The sequence below is a fragment of the Chiloscyllium plagiosum genome, chromosome 12 (assembly GCF_004010195.1).
Source record: "Chiloscyllium plagiosum isolate BGI_BamShark_2017 chromosome 12, ASM401019v2, whole genome shotgun sequence".
NCBI lineage: Eukaryota > Metazoa > Chordata > Chondrichthyes > Orectolobiformes > Hemiscylliidae > Chiloscyllium > Chiloscyllium plagiosum.
Window position 1 is genome coordinate 61,538,527 of NC_057721.1, and position 27,470 is coordinate 61,565,996.

The window sequence follows — 27,470 nt, forward strand, 5'->3', positions numbered from 1 at the left end:
CTCAGGCTCACTGCCTTTATTCCTGATGAAGGTCTTTTGCCCGAAACGTCGATTTCGCTGCTCCTTGGATGCTGCCTGAACTGCTGTGCTCTTCCAGCACCACTAATCCAGAAACTGGTTTCCAGCATCTGCAGTCATTGTTTTTACCTAAATCACTCCATAGTCAACCCCCACCCCAACAACTCTGTAGTTTGCTCCCGCCCTCAAATCCTGCCCTCTATCAAAATGCTAATTCTCATTGTTACATCATTAAGGGCTTGTATTTAGTTGCCAAGGCCTTGACATGCCAAATTCTCTTTACAAACTCTCTTCTTTTTCTCTAATATGCTACTTTGATGCTATTTTGTTTGATGACGCTATTGTGTGCTGGACATTTTAATTAATTCAAATGTGCTACCGACATGCAGTTGTTATTTTAGAGACTCACACGCCCTTTTCAATCTTAGTTTGTTTGCTAGTTCTTTAACATCCATAGCGCCGTACAATTTGAAGTCCGTTGCTATATATTTTGCATCTTTACAATCTCGATTTAAAAAAAAGTCGACGGACAAAAATGTGACTTTTTCCACCATCTCAACTTATTGATAACGTTGTACTGTACACCTTCGCCAGTTTTTTTCTGAACTAGCACAACTAGTGTACAGGGAGAAAGTGAGGACTGCAGATGCTGGAGATCAGAGCTGAAGATCAGAGCTGAAAATGTGTTGCTGGAAAAGCGCAGCAGGTCAGGCAGCATCCGAGGAGCAGGAGAATCGCCGTTCCGGGCATGAGCCCTTCTTCAGGAAGGGCTAGTATACCTATACCTAGTGTACAGTCCTAGTTTGTTTTCTTTCTAATTTGAATACGGTACTAGCAGATGTTTTATCTATCTTGACTTATCAATCAGCCCGTTTCCGCGATAAGCCCCATTTCACGAGCTGGAATGGAAATCGCTTGCTCCTGTTTTTTTTCAATCGATAAGCTAAATAAATGCTTCTTCGAGAACCTTTCCTCTTGGTGCTTTAACCATCAGGGACAAAATTTTAGATTATTTAAAAATATATGCAAACTGCTCTAAACTTGCACTAACTACACCTCTGCAGTTGCGGTCCTACGATCTTATTGGTTTGTGCCCTTCACTTGCCATATAGGGAGGGAGCGCAACTTCACACCCGGCTGTGGAGAGGCAATGCTTGTTGGGAGGAGGGGGGGGTACGATTGACGGGGCGCTTGGCCACTCATGAGCAGGACTGTCATCGGTGCGCTTGTAGCTGTGCTGTTGGCGACCAATCAGAGCGCTCCTAATGGAAAGAGGGTGGGTTTTCGTTCTCCTGTAGCGGGACTCCCCTGGGCTACGCTGAAGCTGCTTGTCTGTGCATGGGTGGGAACCTGCCAGGTTCAATTCGTTGCAGATATTTTTGCCACCTCTGCCTTTTTTTTTGTTTTTCCCTTTATTTCTTTGGTCGGAGGCGGTGTCGACGTTGAGAAGCCATGGTGATCAAGGTCTTTATTGCAAGCCAGTCCGGTTCTACCGCGGTAAGTGAGGCTTGTTTTAAGTTTTTTTTGTCTCCATTCACTGTGGAGGAGCTGCGTTTATTTTTATATCGAGCACAGCTGATAATACATACCAGACATTGACCAGCAATCAGTCAAACACAGACACTTCCCCACTCAGATAGTGTGCAGAGAATCTTCCAGAACTCAAAGTTACTTTCTCACAATTTGGACGAAATTTTGAACTAAACAAACCTGCATTAATTTATGAATTATCTTGCATTTAAACGGTGTGTTATAATAAGGCGACAACTGTATATAATCGGTTGCAGAGAATAGATTTTAGGCTTCCACGATGCTAAAGACAATGGTGACTGAGCTGTACAAGGTTTCGCAATGTGTCACTGATCTCTGAATTGGTTGACCTCAGCACAGTTCATTCTGCGGCTGTTGCAAAAACTTTCAATACTGTACTCCAGGGCTAGGGAAGAAAAACTCGTCTTTTGGAGTCCTGGTCCAGTGATCCTTTTTGGCAATGTGTCTATGTACCCATGCCGAGTTATTTGATCTCAACGAGAGTGTTGTTTCTGGGGGAGAAGTGATGGCTTGTTTCAGCAGGGTTTCTGTGCCTGATTATTACCTGTTAACGCGCTGAAAATGTGTATTTGAAGAACAACTTGCGCTGATTATATTAATAAACAATGATATCGGTGAAGTTGTATTCCATCATGCATTCAGTGGTTTCAAAAGAGGAGGGAAAACCGAAGTAAAAATGTAATTTTAAATGAACTATTTTTCATCTTTAAAATATCATTTGCATTAAGCCTTGTTGGTTAATGGCATAAAACACAAACCTTAAGTGAAGGGCAAAGAATAAAACTGCTTTTGATTTTCCTGCTTGGATTCTACAGCAGATAACAGTTTATTTCTAAATTACATGGGAGTGGACTTTTAAAGTCTTAACTATTAAAATGATCAGAAGGTGCCCAGCCTAAAAACTACACATTTGCTTATTGAGAGTGAGAGCAAGTATGGGAAACTTAAACACAAAAATGCTGGAGAAACTCAGCTGGTCTGGCAGCATCTGTGGGGAGAAGGCAGAGGTTACGTTTTTTTTTGATTGGTGACTCTTGAGTTCTGAGAAACTGGATTGGATGTTAACTTTGCTATTCCTCATGATACCGGGCCAACTGATTTTTTGCCAGCAGTTTGTTTTTGTTTCAAATCTCCAGTTCTGTTTTAGTTTTGAGGTTAAGTACAGCCCAGTCCTCTAGTTTTTTTTATCAGAACTGAGTCACCTGTCGCAAAACATTAACTCAGCTTTGTCCCCAAAGATGCTGCCAGACCAGCTGAGTTTCTCTAGCAATTTCTGTTTGTGTTTCAAATTTCCAGCATCTGCAGTTCTTTGTTTTATATTAAACTTTGGATATCACTGGCTAGGCCAGCATTTATTGTCTATCCCCAATTGCCTGTTTGGCACTGAAGAGTTAGTCACATTGCTGTGGGTCTGCAGTCATTTGTAGTTGAAAAGTGTGGTGGTGCAAAAAGTACAGCAGCTCAGGCAGCATCTGAGGAGCAGGAGAGTTGACAGTTCAGGCATAAGCCCTTAATCTGACCTGCTGTGCTTTGTCCAGCACCACATTTTTTGACCCTCTGACTCTACAGCATCTGCACTCCTCCGTTTCTCCTAGTTGGAGTCATTTGTAGTCAAAACCAGGTGAGGATGACAGATTTACTTAAAAATGAAAACATTTATAAGTCTGTCTTCAAGTTAATAATTTCTCCTTAGTTTGAAAATATAGCGAAATGTGGACTCCAATTTGAATTCCTGATCCAAGACTTTGTGACTTCCAGACTTGGTCTTGTTTGGCCTGTCACTATACATCATTTATACAACAGTGACTGGCACATCCTAAGATCATGAAAGGCTCTATTTGCTGACGACCTCACACAAAGTCCCAATCACTGTGTTCTCTGACCTATTTTGGATCCAAATTTCATCCCCAGTTTTCACTGTTGTTTCACGATAAGCCATGCATTCAATAGCTAAGGCCTCAAGCTCTAATTCCCTCCTTAAATGCCTCTACTTCTCCTCCACCTTACTTTAAGACACTGCTTCTACCTCTTTAACCATGTTACTGTCCTCATAACGTATTTACTGAGGCAGTGTCACAATTTCCTTAGAAACCATTCCATTAAAGTGCCATGGAATGTTTCACCATGTTAAAAGGTGCTATATAAGATACAAGTTGTTGCTCTAAGATTACAGTGCTTGTGGTCTTTTACAGCAGATGATGAAATTTGAATTTCAAACCATTCTGGTTTAAAATACAGCCAAATGGACATCTTGCAACCACTGTCAATTGTTTAAAAACATGTGGTGAGCCATTCATGATCTCAGGATGTACCAACAAAGTTTACAGCCAATGAAACAACATTAAAATGCAGTCATTGTTGCATGGATGATGTGAAGTGACAGGCCAAACAAGATCAAGTCATGAAGTTTTGGATCAATTCAAGTGGAGTTCTCACTTCGGTTTACTTTCAAACTAAGGAAAAATTATTAACTTGAAGAAAGACTTATTATATAGGCTTTCATTTTTCTAGCACCTTTCACAACCATTGTCTGGAAAGATGTTTGAGACATCCAATGAGTGACGTTTTGAAGTGTTGTCTGTTGTAACATTGAAATGTGGCAGCAAATTTGCATTTAGAAAATTCCATTAAACTGTAATATGGTAATAACCAGATAAAATGTTTCTCTTAATGAAGTTGATGGGTGGGGTGGGGGAAACACATGAAGTTTACGTGACTAGGAAATCGGTTTTACGACTACAAGAGGTTTCAGTTGATTTTCTTCTGAAAGTATTTTTGGGAAGAGAGCAAGAAGTATTGTATTTCTCCATTTTGTACTCCAACTGTCAAACATTCAAATTTTAGATGTTGCACGTGAATAAAAGATTCATTGTTGCTTTCTGACTATTTATGTATTTTAATGCAGTTTATGAGGTGTGTTTGTTAACATTGTGTTTTTTTGATAATTGCAACACCAATGCTAAAATAAGCAGAATTCCATCTACTTCTTCCCTAAAACAAGCTGCCTGTAATCTCATGATTTCTTGATGGAATTGTGATCATTGTTGGTATTGTAAAAGGGACCCAATGATCTGTCAAAGTTGTATCTGTTTTATGAAATACTGATACTGAGGCATGACTACTTCAAGTGATGAGCCTGTTTACATTTTTAAAAGTATGTCCTTTGGCTTTCCTATTATGTTAATTTTTCACTCTTGAGACCTATTTTCTCTTGGGTAAAGATAACCTGAATAAAAAGATTTGCAGGCTGTTATAGTTCAGGAAGATGGTCTACAGCAATCTATTTAAAGATGACCTGCATTAAGCAATGCATGTTTCAGGTGTCCACATTGGGGGAAAAAAACATTGTTTTTAAAAATGTAATTTGTATGATTTGGGGGATGGGGTTAGTGAGAAGAATGATGTAATTAACTAATTGTTTTATTTGTATTTTTAATTCATACTGCAGTCCACAATTAGGCTGTTTGTAATATTACAGAGTGATTGCAACACAACAAAATTATTTCAGCATGGGAGGAGGCCATTTGGCTCACCAAATTCGTATCACCACTCCAAATAAGCATTGCACACAATGCCAATCGCTTGCCTTCTCCCTGTAACTCTACATGTCAAGTTGCAGTCTAACTTCCTTTTCAATACATTAATTGTGCCTGGCTCTTTAATTCCCAGAGACATAAAGTAAAAGTTAATCTGTTTCCAAAATTCAGTTGTTGTAAGATTTAAAAAAAAAAATTCTTCCTTTAATGAATTTATGGTTCAACTCATCACGTTTTACCTATCACTGTCTCATAGACCAGGAAGTTCCAGGGTTTATTAGCTTTTAAATTAGGTGATTTGGATGGCAGAGGTTTGTTTTACTAGAGTTGATCTTAGTACCCTGAGCCAGGGAACGGGAAATGATCTGCCATTGTTCCTATAGCCACTTCCTGTTCAGAGGTCTCTGTGCAAAGTGCTCACTTAAATGTTGAGAGAAAGCAGAATCCGGTTTATCTTTGTAAGTCTAGTGTATGGATACTTTATCTGTTTACAGTGTAACTGTGTAATATTGTTTAATGAAATGGAATTGAATTGAACCTTGCTGATTTATTGACTGAAAACCTGGCAAGCAGTGAGTCAGGGTCAAAGCATGACTATTTGGACTGGCATAGCTTATCATAAAAGAAGGGTTCAAGGCCTGGTGTGTTTTTTTTTTAAATAATTGCAAGACATTTGAAATCATTGTTCAGAATCAGGAAATATCAAGGCTTAACATGAGACATTGCGAGTGAATAGTATTTGACTTAAGCTTGGGTTTCAGAGAATTGGATACATTGAATGTTGCATTAAAACTGATAAAATGAATGTAGTTGGAAGGACGTTTAAGAAATCAACCTTTAAATGCTGAAGGTGCATATTTTGGATTTCAATGGCAGAGGAAGGAATGCAAGAGGAAAACATTGTCAAAGAAGACATACTATTGAAACTACCAGATTAAGATTAGGTCAAAATTAAAATAGATGGGAATATTGTGTACCATCTGATTCAGCCTGACGGTGTTACTGAGAAGGTATCTTGAGATGCAAGACAGTCATAGATGCTGGAAGAAACCAAAAAGTGTGGCTTTGTTTTGTAAAGTCCTGAGCTACACAAATTTGTTTGCCAACCAGACTTTGACTCAGACTGTCTAGTTTTATGTTAATGGTGAAAGCAAAGAATTTAGTTACAAATCATTAACATGTACATTACATGGGTCGAAAACTAGCGCACAAAGTGCTGGTGAATTTCAGTAGGCCTGACAACATATGTGAAGAGAGAAACAGTTAATGTTTTGAGCCAAATGTGAGTTTTTGGAATTGGAATTCTGGTCCATTGTTTTTTGCATCGGATGTAATGCCAAGGATCTCCCGCTTCAGGTATATCTTAAAAGTTGTGATGAGAAAATGGTATTCTGGAGTGATGAACTCAAATGAGCCACATTCATTTTAAATGATATTGAGCAAATTTGTTTTGAAAACTGAGGCACCATTGCAGAGCAAAAGAAGAGGTCAGTGAACTGTTGGTGTTTGCACTGTGATCCAATTTCAAATTGAGCTGATTTTTGCACCATGTATTTACGATTTGTGATTTTGCTTGTTTTCATTCCCATCTCATGCCATAGAAACCTCAATGTGAGTCCACATCAATTAAAGGTTAATGACTTGAATATTTGTCTAGCTTCCCAATCAACCTTAATTCTTTTAAACTTCAGTTCAGAGGTGAGTATAGCTCAGTAGTAGACCATTTGACTGCAAATCAGGAGGTATTAGGTTCATATCCAGATGCCCGCTTTGAATTTGTATCTTAACCCAAGGTGTGTAGAACTGGAATTGACTGTTCAACCTGTTTAAATTCGGCAAGGCATTTCTGTTGAAAGTGTTCTCCTGAGTTTAATGTCCTTATCACTGGGTCAGGAGGCCTGAGTTCCAGTGCCACCTGCCACAGAGGTGTGTCATAGCATTTCTAAACAAGTTTAGGAAATAAACCTCCGTTCATCTGAAACTTTGAAACCTGAATCCAAATGCGCACACTTGTTACTGTTGATCATGTTAACCTTTGTTAATTCCCTGTTCCTTTAATCTACTGACCTACACAAATGCCACCACAATCTTGATCATTTCTGTTGAAGTTATTAGCGTCTCAGCTTATTTTGATTTACAGGTCTCTTGTCACAAAGCACTTGAGCCTGACTCAGTTGTATAATATTAGAAGGTTATTGGTTTCCAAATAAAGAAAATGCTTGCAGTTTGCAACACAGCATTTATTCCCAGAGTCAGGTTGGAGACATCCCTAAAGAATCAACAGTTTGGCAAGTTAACTACTTGGGCGCACTGCCACTGACTCAGACATTATTCCTTGTGTCTGCTGAGTTAAACTAGAGCCGCACACCCCCTCAGCCCAAAAAGTCATTTATTACTTAATAACCCATTACTGTATCAAATATTTTCTGTCTTTATTTTTACAATGTCTGTGGAGGCACAAATGTACACGCTTAAAACAAATGTCAGTAATGAAGATGAACCAGTTGTTGGCTATGCAGTGAGGTCCTTGGACATGATTGCCATTATGTAGGGGAAATGCGATTAATATAACATCAGAACCCTGTACACATTATCACTTTTCTCTGAAACAATTGTTACTTCAATTTTAAACGAGGTGACATGGGGGGGATAATTACATACATATAAGTACAGTTTGAATAGTGATGTAGAAAGAATGAACTGGATGGTTATTTCTCAGATCTCATTGTATTATCATACTATGGTGTTGGCAGTCTTACTTTTGAGTTAGATGGTTGTGCAGTCATTCCCTAGATGCTGCCTGACCTGCTGTGCTGTTCCAGCAATAAAGTTTCAGCTTAGATGGTTGTGCAGTCAACTAGCAATATAATTGAGCATATAATGTAGGCTGACCTGTCAGTGACACTTTTGGATATATGAGACTTTTTGTATTAATTATGATGATAAGACCATAAGATATTGGAACAGGATTAGGCCATTTGGCCCATTGAGTTTGCTCCTACCATTTGATTATGGCTGATATATTTCTCAACTCCATTCACCCTGCCGAGTACCCATAAACCCTTGATTCCCTTACTAATCAAGAACTTTTTACTTAAATACACTGAATGACTTGGCCTCCACAGTCTTCTATGGCAATGAGTTCCACAGATACACTGAAGAAATTCCTTCTCATCTCATGGCTAAAGGGTTATTCCTTCACTCTGTGGGGCTGTGCTCTCAAGTCCTAGTCTCTCCTGCTGGTAGAAATATATTCTCCACATTCACTCTATCCAGACGTCTTGGTATTCTGTAAGTTTCAGGAGATGTAGTGGACAGTGAAGAATATTACCTGAAAGTTCAACAGGATCTTGATCAGATAGGCGAAGAGTGGCAGATGGAGTTTCATTTAAATAAATTTGAGGGGCTGCATTCTAAAAAGGCAACTCATGGGAGGACTTATACACTTAATGGTAAGGTCCTGGGGAGTGTTGCTGAACAAAGACCTTGTAGTGCAGGTTCATAGTTCCTTGGAAGTGGAGTCGCAGGTAGATAGGATAATGAAGAAGGTGTTTTAGTATGCTTGACTTTGTCAGTGCATTGAGTATCAGAGTTGGAAGTCATGTTGTGGCTGGACAAACATTGGTTAGGCCAGTGAAAAGATTTACAAGGATGTTTCTGGAGTTGGAGGGTTTGAGCTATAGGGAGAGGCTGAATGGACTGGGGCTATTTTCCCCGGTGCATTGAAGGGGTGACCTTATTGAGGTTTATAAAATCATGAGGGGCATGAATAGGGTAAATCGACAATGTTTATTTGGTAAGACAAGGTAAATAGACAAGGTCTTGTTCAAGAAATGGAGTAGAGACAATGCTGGTAATTAAAGACCAGTGAGCCTTACTTCGTTTGTGGGTAAATTGTTAGAAAAGGTTATAAGAGATAGGATTTATAATCATTTAGAAAAGAAAAGATGAGGGATAGTCAGCACAGTTTTGTGAAGAGTAGGTCATGCCTCACAAACCTTAGAGTTCTTTGAGATGGTGACCAAACAGGTGGATGAGGGTAAAGCAGTTGATGTGTATATGGATTTCACTAAGGTGTTTAACAAAGTTCCCTATGGTAGGCTATTGCACGAAATAGGGAGGCATGGGATTGAGGGTGATTTTGTGGTTGGATCAGAAATTGCCTAACTGAAAGAAGACAGGGTGGTGGTTGATGGGAAATGTTCATCCTGGAGTTCAGTTACTAGTGATGCACCGCAAGGATTTGTTTTGTGTCCACAGCTGTTTGTCATTTTTAAAAATGATCTGGATGAGGGCGTAGAAGAATGGGTTAGTAAACTAGCAGATGGAGTAAGGTTGGTGAAGTTGTGGATATTGCAGGTTATAGAGGGATGTAGATAAGCTGCAGAACTGGGCTGAGAGGTAGCAAATGGAGTTTAGTGTGGAAAAGTGTGAAGTGATTCACTTTGGAAAGAGCAACAGGAATAAAGAGTACTGGCCTAATGGTACAATTCTTGGTAGTGTAGATGAGCAGAGAGATCTCATTCTGGATCAGTGGTGCTGGAAGAGCACAGCAGTTCAGGCAGCATCCAAGGAGCAGCGAAATCGACATTTCGGGCAATAGCCCTTGAACCCACAGAAGGTCAGTGTGGGATTTGAGAAACCCTTCAATTTGGGATGAGGCCTAGCCAGGCAGGATTCTGATCCAACGCTGCAAATCTACAATTCAGTGGCTGCACTGAATTGTAGATTTGCAGAATTGGAGCAGAATCCTGCCTGGCTAGGCCTCATCCCAAATTGAAGGGTTTCTCAAATCCCACACTGACCTTCTGTGGGTTCAAGGGCTTTTGCCCAAAACGTCGATTTCGCTGCTCCTTGGATGCTGCCTGAACTGCTGTGCTCTTCCAGCACCACTGATCCAGAATGAGATCTCTCTGCTCATCTACACTACCAAGAATTGTACCATTAGGCCAGTTAGAAACCAGAATCTGGTTTCCAGCATTTGCAGTCATTGTTTTTACCCCAGAGAGGTCTCGTTGCCACCCAGGTTGAAAGGGTTGTTAAGAAGGGATGCGGTGTATTAGCTTTTATTGGTGGACGGATCGAGTTTCGGAGCCATGAGGTCATGCTGCAGCTGTACAGAACTCTGGTTTGGCTGCACTTGGAGTATTGCATACAGTTCTGGTCACTGCATTATTGGAAGTTTGTGGAAGCTTTAGAAAAGTTCAGGGGAGACTTACTAGGATGTTGCCTGGTATGGAGGAAAAGTGTTATGAGGAAAGGCTGAGGGACTTGAGCATATTTTCGTTAGAGAGAAAGATGAGAGGTGACTTAATTGAGACATTAGATAAGATAATCAGAGGGTCAGATAGGGTGGACAGTGAGAGCCGTTTTCCTTGGATGTTAATGGCTGGCAAGAGAGGTGACAGGTATTGGACAGATCTCAGGTGGTCTCTGACATCAGAGAGTAGAAGGGGCGTGGAATGCCCTGCCTGCAACAGTAGTAGACACATCAACTTTAAGGGCATTTAAATGGTCATTGGATAAACATATGGATGAAAATGGAATACTGTAGGATAGATGGGCTTCAGGTTGCTTCCACAGGTTGGCGCAACATCGAGGGCCAAAGGGCCTGTACTGCACTGTAATGCTCTATGTCTTCACCCCAGATTGGTGGAATCCAGAACTAGAGGGCATAGGTTTAAGGTGTGAGGGGAATGGTCCTTTTTAAATCTAAGGGGCAACATTTTCATGGAGAGGGTGGTGTGTATATGGAATGAGCTGCCAGAGGAAGTGGTGGAAGCTGGTACAATTACAGCATTTGAAAGGAATCTGGAGGGGTATATGAATAAGAAGGGGTTTGAGGGATATGGGCTAAACACTGGCAAATGGGATTAGATTAATTTAGGATATCTGGTTGTTGTGGACGAGTTGGACTGAAGTGTCTGTTTCTGTGCTGTATATCTCTCTGACTCTGTGGCTGTATATCCCTCCCCTCATCCTTCTAAACTCTATTGGGTGCAGACCCAGAGTCTTCAACCATTCCTCATATAGGAGAAAGTGAGGACTGCAGATGGTGGGAGACCAGAGTTGAAAAATGTGCTGCTGGAAAAACACAGCAGGCCAGGCAGCATCCGAGGAGCAGGATAATCGATGTTTTGGGCATAAGCCCTTCTTCAGGGCTTATTCCCGAAACGTCAATTCTCCTGCTCCTTGGATGCTGCCTATCCTGCTGTGTTTTTCCAGCACCACATTTTTTAACACCATTCCTCATATGACAAGCCAGTCATCCCCCGAATCAAGACTAGCCTATCCTTCATTAGATACAGGGCTTAAAACTGCTCACCTGATTCCAAATGCAGTCTGAACACAGCCTTAGCGTCTCAGCAGTACATCTCTATCCTTGTATTCTTGCCCTGTTGAAATATATGCTAACATTGCACTTACCTTCCTCACTGCCTACTGAATGTTAAGACAGTCCTGAACTAGAGCTCCCAAGTCAGACTTCCCAAACATTTCCGCATTGTATTCCATCTGCCATTTCTTTGCCCATTCTCCTCACCTGTGCATGTTATTCAGCAACTCCTTGCTTCCTCATCACTACCTGTCTTTGTGTCATTTGTAAGCTTAGCAGCCATGCCCTTTTTTTTGTCCAGATTGATAATGTGTAATATGTGTAACACAGACCCCTGAGTAACTCGACTAGCCAACAGCTGTTATCCTGAAAAAGACTCCTTTGTCCCCACTTTCTGCCTTCTAAAAGTCAGCTAATCCATGTCAGTACCATGCCGATAACACCATGGGCTGTTATGTTGTTTAACAGCCTTCTGTGCAGCACCTTCTCAAAGGCCTTCCTCAAATTAAGTCCCCTGGCTCTCCTTTGTCTAAGTGCACATTACCTTCTCAAAGAATTCCAGCAGATATGTTGGGCATGAACACCCCTTGATAAAGCCTGCTGACTCAGCCCTGTTTTGCTATGAAGCCTGCAATCTCATTCTTAATAATAGACTTTAACATCTTATCAGTGATTGAGGTCAGGCGAACCTGCCTGTTTCCTGTCTGCTATCTCCCTCTCTCCTTAAACAGGTGCGTTCGGTTAGCCATTTTCTGGTCCTCTGGGACCCTCCCTGATTCCAGCACTTCCTGGACAGTTGCCACCAATGCCTCTACAATCTCCTCAGCTATGTCTTTCAGAACCCTGGGGTGTTGTCCCTCTGGTCTGAGTAACTTATCCACCTTCAGACCTTTCAGCTTCCCCAAACTTTATCCTTAGTAATGGCAAGTGCACTAACCTCCTCCCCCTAGCTCTTGGATTTGTCAAATGCTGCTGGTATCTTCCACCGTGAAAAGTGCTTAACACCTGTTAGTGGGAAAATGTTACAGTCTGTAATAAAGTATATGACAGCAGAGAAATATATAATTTGAGTCAAGTCAGCATGACAACATGCATGTGAAATCATGTTTGACAATCTTAAGAGATTTTTTGAGGACGAAACAGCAGCAACAACCAGAGTAGCTATTTGTCCCATTCTGTGAGGTGTACTGTTCTTTGCATTTTTTGAGTCCTTTTAATTTTATATTGAGATTAAATACAGTAATTAAATTAGCCTAGTATATTGCATATCCAGTGCAACAGAGTCTACAATGTCTCAAACACTAAAACATGACAGCCAAAGAAGTAGTAAAATGTACTGAAGTTATTGTTCAGAGATGTACATAAACAATGACAAAATAAATGAAGTGGCAACAATTGAGTGCAAAAACGTCAGTACTATTTCAATGATGGCACGGTGGCTCAGTGGTTAGCGCCACTGCCACATAGTTCCAGGGATCCGGGTTCACTCTCTGGTGGCTGTGCAAACTCCACACAGACATTCTCCCCATGTCTATGTGGGTTTCCTCGAAGTGCTCCGGTTTCCTCCCACAGTCCAAAGATGTGCAGGCTAGTTGGATTAGCCATGGGAAATGCAAGGTTACAGGGAATAGGGTGGCAGTGTGGCGGGGTGGGATACTCTTTGGAGGGTCAGTGTGACTTCATGGGCCAAGTGGCATGCTTCTGCACAGTAGATGTTCTATGATTCTATGAATTACAATGATGTTGAAGTATAGTAAGAGTGTTTTGTACAATTTGCTGCTTTAGCTCATATGGAGGAGCTAGTGATATTGCAAGAGTGTCTGTATACAGTAACTACTAATTTGTTGGAGGATCAGGAACACTTTTCTTGAGTCTTTCTTGGCAGTTGCTGCAACTCTGTTTAATTGTTTGGAACCATTCCATTTTAATGTGTGAAAGTTAACAGCTTTGACTTTGTTTTTGAATAGTTTTGTTTATACTGATTAATAGCAGAACAAAATAGCTTGACATTAGTTCTCAATCCTGACTTTGTAACAGCACTGAAATACTAGAATGTTTATACTTATGACATTAATGCACTTACCCACAGGTTAAGTAGCTATATGACAAGGTCTCTTTATATGTTCATTAATTCTGTGCTAATGGTGTCATCAGTACTTATGCTTTTGCAGAAATAATATGTTTATGAAAAGGCTAATATTAATATGACTTAATAGTTAGCTGATCTTCAAAAGGAAATAAGAAATTAGTGGTCAATAGTTGGTCAGAATAGTATCCTGTTAATATAAAAAAAATTCTAAATACAAGATGAGCCAATTTGCAGGTCTTATTGCAATGCTCACAATACTACAAATAAAAGGGTTGATAGTAACAGTTTGATTTGAACAGTACAATCTCTTCACTGTTGTATTTATCAATCTGGTAAGAGATTATTGCTTCAGTTCTTGCAAATTGTCGGACTAGCAGAAGCGTTCTTTTTCAGTCATAATGCAAATAGTCACATATTGAGTATTCCAAGAATACTGTTTGCACTTGAAAAGGAGGAAAAAAGAGACCAGTAATGCTGTGCTGCTAATTCTAAACCTAAGTCTTAACTGTCATTTTGATAAACCTTTTCTATATTATGGCTGACAAGAATCCAACTAAACTCGAGGCATATTTAAGGAACAAAGCCCATCTTTACTTCTGAGGACTTGAAACTAGTTGCTCTGAACATTTACATTGCTTCTTGCAACTTTAGGCATTCATGCCCACCATCTTCATGGCAATGATTGGATGTAGTCCATGCCCAGCTGGGAAGAAATGAAACATCTCTGTCGACTTTTTCAAACCACATCCTTGAGAATGTTTTTTAAAAGCATACTTTGTTCAACCTTTTGTAAAAGAAATCTTTGAATATTGCAAATTACATTTGTAAACAAGAGATACAAAAATGTTTAGCTCGCTCTCTCTCTCAATTATAAATAACTATTGACTTAGTGGGTGGGTAGGATGTAGAATTTAATAACCTTTTGGAGTGCCTAAGGTAAATAACATAAAGGTCCTGTTAAGGGACAAATATGAGGAAGAAAGGACCCACAGATAAGGTTACATGAGGTAAGGTATAAGAAGGCTAATGTCAAACATGAACACTGTTATGAACCTTTTGGGCTGAAGTACATCCTTCTGTGTTATAAATTCTAAATTGTTGTCCAGCTTTTTGTGGACTCACATTTGCTTGTATTTGGCCCATATCCCTCTAAACCCTTCCTGTTTATGTATTTTTCCAAATGTCTTTTAAGTGTTGTCATGGCACCTGCTTCTACTGCTTTGTCTGGCAATTCGTTCCATATGGTTACCTTCTAGTACAATCCCATCAAAAATGATCATCCCCTTCTGATTTCTCAGTACCATCTATATAGCTTCACTTGATGATCCCCCTAAGAATATCTTCTCCAGGTACAGCAGTGATGTTTTCCCTAAGCAAAAACGCCAGTCCCCCCCTCCTCTTACCTACCTTTCTATCCTTCCTATTGTATCTCTATCCTAGAACATTGAGATGCCAGTCCTGTACCTCCCATGTTTCTGTTCTCGCTATGATATCCCAGTCCCATGTTACCAACCATGCCCTGAGGTATTTTAAAGAGTTTTGCGAAAGAAGCAAATGTGAGGTGAGCAAAACTTTCTCTGTGAATAATCCAGATTTGGAAATACATTGCCCGGGAGTTTGGAGGAGGAAGGTGTAATTGAGGCATTCAAAAGGGTCTTGTATTTAATTTAAATAATCATCAACTGTGTAGTGTTGCTGGAAAAGGCAGGAGCTTGACATGAAGTTCAAGTACTCCGAGCCAACGCAGTCATGATGGACTGAATGGTGTCCTCCTGCACTGTAACAATTGTTCAACATTTAATATAGTGTTTTTCCCTTTGTTCCACGAATGACCCTGAGGCACAAATTGCAAATCTGGATGATGTTCTTCATCTTGGGTGGAACAGACATCATTAATCCAAATTACTTAGAGGGAAAATATGGGGCTGGGAAACAAGCAGGTGATTGACACTGGAAAAGAGAGCTTGTAGAGAAAAATGATCTTCAGTGCTGTAACATTTAATGGATAACCAAGATAGCTTCGTTCTGCAAGAATAGTCACGAAGTATTTTCAAGAGTAACTTCTTAAATAGATTTTGCTGAGCTTTTGCTTCTGTAAGATTAAAAGGGTTGTCATCTTGGTAGTTCAACTCCAAATGATTGTGTGTCTGGTATTTACATACTGCAGAGAACAGCATGCGAATATTAGCACAAGGAAATATTGTGATCTATCAATGCAAACAGTGCTGTCCGAGCAGAAAGATCTCCAGCTGCTTTGTATGTGTATTTCACAGTTGAAATTGCGTGGTAGTCAGTAAGCGATTTAGATATCTAATGACATGAGGAATCCATTGCAGATTCCTAATATCCAAAGAATCAAGTTCAAATGCGTATATGCTTCATAGAGTCATAGAGATGTACAGCTTCGGTACAACTTGTCCCTGCTGACCAGATATCCCAACCAAATCTAGTCCCATCTGCTAGCGCCCAGCCCATATCCCTCCAAACCCTTCCTATTCATATACCCATCTAGATGCCTTTTAAATGTTGTAATTGTACTAGCCTCCACTACTTCCTCTGGCAGCTCATTCCATACACGTACCACCCTCTGAGTGAAAGACTTGCCCCTTAGGTCTCTTCTATAACTTTCCTCTCTCACCCTAAAACTTCTAGTTCTGGACTCCCCCCTCCCTAGGGAAAAGACTTCGTCAATTGATCCAATCCAAGCCCCTCATAATTTTGTAAACCTTTATAAGGTCACCCCTCAGCCTCCAACGCTCCAGGGAAAATTGCCCGAGCCTATGCAACCTCTCCCTATAGCTCAAATCCTCCAATCCTGGCAACATCCTTGTAAATCTTTTTCTGAACCCTTTCAAGTTGCACAACGTCTTTTCCGATAGGAAGGAGACCAGAATTGCATGCAATATTCCAAAATTGGCCTAACCAATGTCCTGTACAGCAGTATCATTCTAGTCTCTGATCAGGAGTTTTTTTTTTAACTCCATAACATGAAGAAGGATGTATGTTTATGTGGTAGCTTTAACAATCTCAGAACATTGCAAAGTACTTTGAGCCAGTGAAGTACTTTTGAAATAAATATTTCAAAATCAGTGTGTTCAGAGATGTCATTACGCACCTCTGGATCAGGTGGGACCTGAACCTGGGCCTCCAGGTTCAAAAGTAGGGACACTACTCCTGCACCAAACAAGTCCCTTAGCGTCTTTTGAAGTGTTTGTTTAAATAAAAAAAATTGATACACGTCTGGCACAGGTGGGACTTGAACTCAGGCCTTTTGGCCCAGAAGTAGGGAAACGACCACAACAGCCCTATCACCTTTTTGAAGTTGATTGTTTAAAAAATCAAACTGTCACAGATGTGCTGTATTGCAGGTGGGACTTCTGAAGCAGGTGGGACTTTGAACTCACCATGCCTTCTGATCCAGAGATAGGGACACTATCACTGTGGCATATGAATCTTGAAGTATCATCACTATTGTAATGTAGGAAGCCCTGTAACTAATTTGGGAAACTTATTGGTTTAACTTGAGACAATTATCTCTGCAGGCCTGCTGTTCAATTTTGGCAGTGTTGTGTGAGGCAGTATTTATAGTGGTCTCTACTTAATGAGGCTTTCTAGTCACAGAACCTTTGCATGTCTGTTTTCCAATTTACTCTTGCAGCTTTACAATCAAATCACAAAGTGCTTTAATAATGAAGTAAAAATATAAATGATAAACAGACTTAAAATCTGGCCATTTGATCCAATCACTGTATTTATGTCCATCTTTCCTCATTTAAATCTATTAATGTTCTGCTCTGTTCAATTCTTCCCCCAAATGCTGATCCGGCTCCCATTTTTTAATACTTCAGTGATACTGTAACCATTCCCTCTGGTGAAAAGCAAAAACATCTATTTTGTTTTAGCTTTGTAAATGTTTTTATAAATTTGAATTTGGCATAATCTCCTAGACTACTTTGAACCCTTTGTGGAGTTTGGAAACATGGCCCCAGATTAATATAACGTAAAAGGTTACTCTAAGAATAGCTACTGAGTATGTGCTTAAGGAGCTATGTTATAGTGGTGTCAGATCAAATGGAACTGCAGCCTGAGTATGGAGTTCCAGAACAATTTCCTTTATTGCCTTGCCTTCTGTGGTGTAAAATTCCAAGCAGTGGAATGTGGTGAAACGGTTAAAAATTATGTCCCAATACATGTGTGAATCATAATGTGAGTATGGAGTTCCAGAACAATTTCCTTTATTGCCTTGCCTTCTAAACTGTTGTGTATAATAAAGCTTGTCAGTGTTCATTCTCACGAGTGTAGATCTCATTTTTCCACAAATAATGGTGAAGTGGTCTGTATTACAGAAGAGACAAGATTGGCATTTTTTCGGTGGAAATCAGAATAAATGACTTTGGTATTTTCTTGCAGTATCCTTTTAACCAGTCGATTTATGCTGTAGCATTAGTTCAAACATAAGGCAGACTGATTTGTAAGTAACAATTCAGTTCTTTGCAAAGTTGTGTTCTATTTTCTGTTCTTGTTCTAGCCACTTCCTGATACTGTGACTTTGTATCAGATAAAAACCAAGGCAATTTAAAGGTACACAATTATGAGAGAAAAGTTCTTTTCAGTCTCCTTAACACTGAGGTACATTCATCATCACAAATATACTGTGTTCCTTCCTATGTTCACACAGCACTAAAAGCATCCCATTTATAATTTGTAAAATAACAATGCTAAATTCAGCAAATACCTTTTTCTGCCACTAAACAGCTTTTTTATTTTGTTTTAATTAATGTGCCAATTCCTTTCTTTTGGAAAGCAACAATTGACACATTGTTATTCTCTGCTTTTCTTTCAGCAGTACAGGTATTACTTGAAGAGGATTGACAGGATCTTTGTGCATTACGCTGACCTAATGGCACTGTCTACAACAATGCAACCCTGTCTCAGTATAATGTGGAAGTGTCAACTTTGTTTATGTACTTGTGTGCTAATGTAGGGCTTGAAGTCGCAATTTGCTGTTTTGGAGGTGAAAGAACAGGTTGAACTGATACACTGCATGAAAGTACTATGGAGTTACTCGTGAATTAAGAGTAACTAGTTATCCAGTCTAATCTTAAATTCGTGTTCATTCCATCTGTAGGTTTTAATTCTTGAAATATTTGTAACTATAGGCTTGGTCATTCACTACCCCAGAATGTGATGGACATTGGGACATTAAATAAATTTGAAAAGGTAGATGGACAGACAGATTTTTAATTAATAATGGGTTGTGGGGAGTAGGCAAGAAAGTGTTGAGGCCAGAATGAGATCAGCATAATTGTATTAAATGGTGGAGCACACTCCAGGGGCTGAATTGCCTGTTCTTGCTTCCTGTTCTTAGATCGTCTCTTTTCCTATGTATCATTGATAATTCCTTCAGATGAGCAATTTTATGTATGATAATTTAAGTCCATCAAGGTTTGAAATGGTAAATGTATATAATATTACATGAATTACATAGAACATAGAAGAATACAGCGCAGTACAGGCCCTTTGGCCCTCGATGTTGCGCCGATCCAAGCCCACCTAACCTATACTAACCCACTATCCTCCATATACCTATCCAATGCCCGCTTAAATGCCCATAAAGAGGGAGAGTCCACCACTGCTACTGGCAAGGCATTCCATGAACTGACGACTCGCTGAGTGAAGAACCTACCCCAACTTCAGTCCTATATCTACCCCCCCCACCTTAATTTATAGCTATGCCCTCTTGTAATACCCGACTCCATACGCGGAAAAAGGTTCACACTGTCAACCCTATCTAACCCCCTAATCATCTTGTACACCTCAATCAAGTCACCCCTAAACCTTCCTTTCTCTAATGAAAACAGCCCCAAGTGTCTCAGTCTTTCCTCATACGATCTTCCTTCCATACCAGGCAACATCCTGGTAAACCTCCTCTGCACCCGTTCCAGTGCCTCCACATCCTTCCTATAGTATGGCGACCAAAACTGCACACAATATTCCAGATGCGGCCGCACCAGAGTCTTATACAACTGCTGCATCATGTCAGGACTCCGGAACTCAATTCCTCTACCAATAAAAGCCAGTACGCCATATGCCTTCCTCACCGCACTATTACGTGAATAGTTACCTCAACTGGTTTGGTGTTGAAAAGCAATTATGCTTTATTTTTGTAAGCCCAGTATGATGTTGGGTTACCCGACAGGTCAATATCCCTCACAATACGCTGCCTTTCTATTGTGATCAGATCTATGCTAGTTGTACTGATTCCAGATGGTATGGCCTTGTGTCTGACTCTATTATGGAAATAGCTAATTTGTTTTGTTATGGTAGCTCAATCTTTATCAAGCCCCACCAAATTCTTCATCTTTCATTCAACAGGTTTCAAAGTCACTGCAATGTGATAACTGTTCTAAGAATCCCATTGCTCCCCCATATTAGAGTGTGATGTGATGCATGGATACCAACCACTAGTGTGGTTGGGGTAGAGTGCTGCTGCCAGTTCTCCTGCCCCTGTTCCACAGTCTCTGATGGAGGATGGATTTGAATAGGTATCAGCACAAGAGACTCTTTGATAACAATGTACTTTATTTTTCCATATATAGTTGTAGTAATTCTTCGGCATGTCTACATTAGGTAGAGTCTAACTGCTGTCAGCCTGACCTGACACATGTTTCAACCAGTGACATTGTTATCTATCAGAATGAGCTGTTTCACTTTTGCTGAATATTCACCCTTTCCTATCCATTACCTTATAACTTATCTTACAACATATCCACCAACTGCCCCAGTCAACATTTTTGTTTAGTTGCTGTGGCAACATGCAAACATTATTTTAATCCTACAAGGTGTTCCACCTGAACCAAAGCTGTAGACTGTAACATCCTTCTGTACTCACAGTATTTGGTTAGATAGGACAGTGACAGTCTCCACCATATGAAGCTTAAATTGAGTATTTTTCTTATTGACATACATTCTGTCATGTCAGTTGTGATAAATCTTCTACTTATCTAGATTTACCATGAATATAGAAGAGAAATCTTTGAATGTGGATCACTCTTCTCACAGATAGGGACAATCTACTGTGTAGAGTTATTTATCCATGTATCGGCTGGTACGTCTACTGTCCTGGAACGTTTCTTGCCTCTGTGTCCATTGTTTTATTTTACAAAAGTAAAACACCTCTGTCATGACTGAATATTATTTGCTTGAGAGACTTCTTTGTTTCACAGTGCTGATGCTAATGCTAAATCTGTTATATTTTGCCTTTTTTTTTGTTGTGTTGGGTTTGTCATGTCAGTTTAGTGTGTGTTTGTACCTTTTTCAAACCAATAGATTTTGTTGCTCTTATCTAGTAAAATGTTTCTTTCAGGATTTATTTGTGATTTTCCCAGGTCCCTGCCTTCAAGATGATCTGGACAGCTTTTTCCAAGGATAAGTCTCTCCTGGATGAAAAAGATTGTTTGATTTAAAGCAAATAATTCCCAACACAACAGAAATTTATCAAGGCTCTTTAGACAGCTCTTTCCAAAAGCAAAACCACTCCCCATCTAGAAGGACAAGGGCAGCAGATACAGGGGAACACAACCACCTGCAAGTTCTCTTCCAAACCACTTCCCAACTTGACTTAGAAATATATCACCATTCCTTCAATGTCACTGGGTCAAAATCTTGGAACTCCCTCCCTCATTGTATTGTGGGTCGATTGCAGAAGGTCAAGAAGGCAACTCGCCACCACTTCTCCAAGACAACTAGGGATGGCAATAATTGCTGCATAACCAGCAGTGCACACAATTCTATAAGTGAGTGTACTCTGATTAGGGTTATCACTGCCTACAACCATGCATGGCATAGCAGCTGCACTACTGACCAAGCTGGCTGGGTCCGAAAGGACATGGATGGCAGGACTGGATTGGTGTCTGGTGATAAGGGAGCCAACAGGAGGGAAAAACATTTTGGACATCAACCTGCCATATATTCACTAATATTAGTTAGAGTGACCTCTGCAGTCCTTGTGGAGATAAAATCCTGTTTTCACATTGAGTATGTCTTCCATTGTGTTGTGTGCTAGTATAACCATGCTAACTTGAAAATATTTTAACCACTGGGCATCCATGAGGTATTGTGGGCTGTTAGCAGAAGACATATTGTCATCCCAAAGCAAGCTCCAACCTTCTGGCTTGGCACCTCCCACACTACCATTACTTTCAAGCCAGGGATTCAAGCCTGACTCAATGAAGAGTGTAGGAGGTCATGCTTAGAGCAGTACCACCTAAAACTGTCAATCTAACTACCAAACAGGACTACTTGCATGTCATAAAGCATAAGAACAAGTGATTGTCAGAGCTAACTGAAGCCATAACCAAAGGATTGGATCTAAAGTCTGCAGTCCTCCCACATCCAGTCCTGAATGGTGGTGGACAATTAAACAACTCACTGGCGGAGGATGAGGCTCCACATATATCCCATCCCCAATAATGGAGGTGACCATCACATCAGTGCAAAAGATAAGACTGGAGCATTTGAAACAATCTTCAGCCAGAAGTACTGAAGAAAACTGGAGTAATTGGAAATTGGAGAAGTTCTCTGCTGATCAAAGTCATATCTGGCTCAAAGGAAGATGGTGTGTTTGTTGGAGGTCAGTTGTCCTGGTTGTAAGCCAGCTCTGCAAGAGTTTCTCAGGGTAATATCCTTGGCCCAACCATCTTCAGCTGCTTCATCAATGATCTTTCTTCCATCATATAGTCAGAAATGGCGATGTTTACTGATGATCACACACTACTTAGTACTTTTCACCACTTAGCAGGTATTGAAGCAGATCATGTTCAACTGCATCAAGACTTGGGCAATGTCCAAGTTTGGACTGACAGATGGCAAGTTATGTCCACACTACACATGTGTTTGGCAATGACCATCTTTGACGAGAGACAATTTAATTATTGCTCCATGACGTTCAGTGGCATCGCCATCACTAGATTCCCCACTATCAACATCCTGCGTGTAACTGATGAGAAACTGAACTTGGAGCTGCAGTATTTATGTGGCCAGTCCAGTTAAGAAAAGGTCAGAGGATAGGAATTCTACAGCGAGTAACATTCCTCCAGAATTCCCAAAACACATTCATGATCTACAAAGCAAGTCAGAAGTGTGAAAGAATACTGCTACTTGCCTGCAGTGGCTACAAGAGCAAGCGAGTGGCTAAGAATTCTGTGGTGTATAATTTCCATCCTGATTCCCCAAAGCCTGTCCACCATCTACACGACACAAGTCAGGACTGTGAAAGAATACTCCCCACTTGCCTGGATGAGTGCAGCTCCAACAACATGCAAGAAGCTTGACACCATCCAGAACAAAGCAGCCTGTTTGATTGGCACAACACCCACAAGCATCCACTCCCTCCACCACCAACAGTGGCATCAGTGTGTACTATCTACAGGATACACAACAGAAATTCACCACATATCCTCAGATAGCACCTTCCAAATCCATGACCACTTCCATCTAGAAGGATCAAGGCAGCAGATATATGGGAATACCACCACCTTCAAGTTTCCCCTCCAAGCCACTCACTATCCTAATTTGGAAATAGATTGCTGCTCCTTCACTGTCTCTGGGTCAGAATCCTGGAATTCCCTCCCTAACGGCATTATGAGCCACCCACAAAAAGTTACTTGCAGTGGTTCAAGAAGGCAGCTCACCACCACCTTCTCAAGGACTACTTGGGACAAGCAATAAATGCTGGTCAGCCAGTGATGCCTGCCTCCTACAACTAAATAAATTTTTAAAAGATTCCAGTAGTTGCAACATGCCAAGCTGAAAAAGATCCAATATCTCTGCTCTTTGCCACCTGTTAGCTAAACAGTTCTTTGTCCATGTTAACATTTTACCCTGTGCATCATAAACTGATAAGACATCTTATCAAAAATATTTTGGAAGTCCACACACACTCTCCATCTGCAATTCCCTTTATCCACTTTGCTTCCAGACCCCTTCCAAACCAATGACCACTTCGAAGGTTTAAGTTGTAAAGAAAGGTTGGATAGGATGGGACTTTATCCACTGAAGTGTAGAAGGTTGAAAGGTGACCTTTAGAGGTTTATAAAGTAATGAGATGTCAACAGCGTTAATGATAAATGTCATTTCCCTAGAAGGGGGGATTTCAAGACTGGTGGGTGTACTTTAAAGTGAGAGAGGAGAGATTTACAAACGATACAAGGGGCAAATGTTTTACTCAAAAGATAGTTCACCTGTGGATGTGAGTACTTTTACAGTGTTCAAAACACATTTGGATAAGTACATGAATAGGAAAGATTTGGAGGGATATGAGCCAGGAGTAGGCAGGTGGGACTAGTTTAGTTGGGGATTATATTTGGCATAGACTGGTTGGACTGGAGGGTCTGTTTCCATGCTGTGTGACTCTGCGTTCCAGCTTCAATAGCACTTGGAGCTTTACGCTATCCAGGTCGAAGCAGCCCCATTAATTGGTATCATATCACATTCACTCCATGCACCACTGTTCGTTAGCAGCAGTGTGTACCATTTACAAGATGGACTGCAGAAATTCACCACGGCTTTTTAGACAGCACCTTCCAAACACATGACTGCTAATATCTCAAAGGGCAAGGGTAACAGATACATGGGAACACCACTACCTGCAAGGTCCTCCTCTGAGGCATCCACCTTCTTGACATAGAAATCGATCAGCGTGTCTTTGCTGCTTGGCCAAACAGTGAGACTTTCTCCTTTGATGGCATTGTGTGTCCACCAACACCAGATTGTCTGCAACAGTTCAAGAACACAACTTATGCTACCTTCTCAAGGGCAACTTAAAAATGGGCAATAAATTGTGGCTTGCCTGGTGACATCCCATGAATGACTTTTTTTTAAAAAAGTTCAGTAGTCTCTTCTTTCCTTCCAAAGTGCATAACCTCACATTTTTCCACATGGTATTCCATCTTCAAGCTTTTCCCATTCACCAGTCAATACAGTTTGCAGAGAAATATCATCCCTAGCACTTGCTTTTGCATCCAGTTTTTATCAATCCCAAAACTTGTTGATAGATTGTGGTTATGAATGTATAAAGTCATCAATACAGATTGTGAATGATTGTGGCACCAGCACTGATCCTTGTGGCACTCCACTAATTACAGATTGCTATTCTTAAAATGTGCCCCCCCCCCCCCCCCCACTTATTTTAACTGTCTTCTATTTGTTTGCCAATCCTCTATCATGCTGATATCCTGCCCCCAACATCTTAGACTCAAAGTTATTAAGTAGCCTTATATGCAGTAACTTTATCACATGCCTTTCAGAAATTTAAATATGTTACACTTATTGCTTCCCCTTAATGTACCCTGCATGTTGTCACTTCAAAGTATTCTAATAAATATTTCGATCACTATTTGTCCTTCATGGAGCTTTGCTGATTCTGCTTGATTAAATTATATATTTCTAAGTGCTCTCTTTAATGTATCCTTTATAATCGATTTTAACATTTTCCCAGTGACAGATGACTGGCCTATAGTTGCTTGTTTTTTACGTCCCTCCACTTTTGAGTAAAGGTGTTTTATTGGCAATTTTCCAAACTGCCTTTCCAAATAATAGTTTTTTTTATTTCTCAACATTGATCCCAGTAATTTGTCTAACATTGAAAACTATCCTTTCCACTATTTTTGAATAATAGAACAACTTTTGCTTACTTCAATACTCAGGAACTTCACCTGTATCTAGTAAGGGTTGCAAAATGATTTATAGAGCATCTGCTTTTTCTAATATGGCTTCTATTAACAGCCAGAGATGTAACTCCTTTGGCATTAATGGTTTATCCACCTTCATAGTTTGAATGTTCCTCCACGTAACACTCATTTTATTTAATATTTCATGCTCCTTTTTAAAAGTACCCTTCCAGTATCTTCTGAATCCATGCACAAATTACCACATTATCATTTGACTGAATCAGAGTTGCACAGCACAGAAACAGACCCTTTGGTCCAACTTGTCCATGCTTCCCAGATATCCCAAAATGATCTTATCCCATTTGCCAGCATTTGGCCCATATCCCTCAAAACCCTTCTAATTCATGTACCCTTCCAGATGTCTTTTTAAAATGTTGTACTCGTACCAGCCTCCATCATTCCCTTTGGCAGTTCATTCCAAACATACACTACTCTCTGCGTATGCAGTTGTCCTTTAGTTCCCTTTTTAAATCTCTCCCTCTCACATTTAAAAGCATGCCCCCTAATTTTGGACTCCCCTCATCTCAGGGAAAAGACCTTGCCCTTTTACCCTATCCATGCCCCTCATGATTGTATAAACTTCTACAAACTCACCCCTCAGCCTCCGATACCCCAGGGAAAACAGCCGCAGCCTATTCAGCCTTTCCCTACCGATCAAACCTTCCAACATCCTTGTAAATCTTTTTTGAGCCTTTTCAAATTTCACATCAACCTTCCTATAGGAGGGAGACCAGAATTGCACACAGTATTCCAATAGTGGCCTAACCAATGTCCTGTACAAGCTGTAACATGACCTCCCTAACTCCTATACTTAGTGTACTGACCAATAAAGGCAAGCATACCAAATGCTGCCTTCACTATCCTATTTACCTGTGACTCAATTTTCAGGGAACTGTGAAATTGCACTCTTTGTTCAGCAACCCCCCATCATGTGGGATGAAGAGCTCTACCGAAACTGGAGTCAGTGGAAATGGATTGGAGAACTATCTGCGGGTTGAAGTCGTAGCTTGTACAAAGGAAGGTGGTTGTGGTGATTGGAGATCTTAGTCACAGGATGGTTCAGCAGGTGTTGCTCAGAGTAGTGTCCTAGGCCTGGCCACCTTCAGCTGCTTCATTATTTTTTTCCATTCATTGTAAAGTCAGAAATGGAGAGATTCCTTTTTATTTTAGTAAAACCTTTCTCTGGAATGATTGATCTTGATCTTCTCCTGCAGTGGACTTGGTGTTTAAATTTATTTCACATATTCCCAACTTCGATATAGAGTTAAGGCCCTGCTTTAAATTTTTCAGCTGTACCTATGGTGCCCATTCATACCTGTAACAATGATTGATTGTTTTCCTGGTAAGCACTTCGGTTTAGTTTTTCCAGGATGTCAAGCTAGGATTTGCACCAATTAAGGCAATTTTTCTAACTTCTTTCCTTGTTGGGGTTGGGGATTCAACCTAATACTGGAGCTCCAGCATCCAATTACACTGCAGCCAAATCTTGACTCCGATCCAACCCTTATTGCCCAAGTGTGACTGTAGCCCATGTTGATTTTTTTTCTTGAGCCTTTCCCTGTGGGTTTGGCTGTCTTTTTGCCTTGTCATAGCTTGCAGAAGTCTCTGCTTGCTGACTGTTTAAACTCTCTCAGATGCTGATTGGTTGCATACCTAAAAGTAGTAATGCACACTTACACATTTTTGCAGACTTTTCTGTTCCTTTCTCTTCGAGATTCTTATGAATTCTTTTCACTGTTGGTTTCCTTAGGACCTCTGTTCACTGCTATCAGCATGCCACAACAGTGATGAAAAATCCATTGTTGCACTATGTTATAAAAATATGTCTGAGTAAAAACCACTGGTGGCTTGTGGTTGGGGTAGAGTTCTATCACCAATCCTCCTCCTAATGTTAGTTCACCGAGCTGTTCTAAAGTTGTGGCAAGGATGGATCACAAATACAGCTAAGCAATTTACCTCAGCAACTGTATACATATTGCATTAACTTGTTGGCATAAATACTGCTCCTAGCAAAAAGCTAAGTGTCTCACTGGTGTGAGACCATGCCAGAGTCCATGCTGTCAGCACAAACTTCTGGATTGTCCGAAGTTACACCAAGTGGTGCCTTTATGCATCAGAATGGGTAGAGCTTTAGCTAAAGTGCAATTAGTCTGTTCATATCATTACCTCATGCTGCATACATTAGGAGCTGATACCACTGGAATAGATTTTAT

At 40.4% G+C, this 27,470-nt stretch overlaps 1 protein-coding gene across 9 annotated transcripts in view; it reads left to right on the top strand.

The window, feature by feature from the left end:
• Positions 1-1,232: 1,232 nt before the first annotated feature.
• Positions 1,233-27,470, top strand: part of sh3bgr (SH3 domain binding glutamate-rich protein) — a 60,423-nt gene continuing 34,185 nt past the window's right edge. For 2 of the 9 annotated variants that reach the window (XM_043701212.1, XM_043701215.1), the window contains exon 1: positions 1,237-1,515. In XM_043701212.1, coding sequence (XP_043557147.1) covers positions 1,471-1,515 — 45 coding nt within the window. In that variant the 5' untranslated portion in view covers positions 1,237-1,470. Of the gene's footprint in view, positions 1,516-5,485; positions 5,564-27,470 lie in introns of those variants that run through there. The other 7 variants (XM_043701218.1, XM_043701217.1, XM_043701220.1 and 4 more) reach the window with 5 other exon arrangements.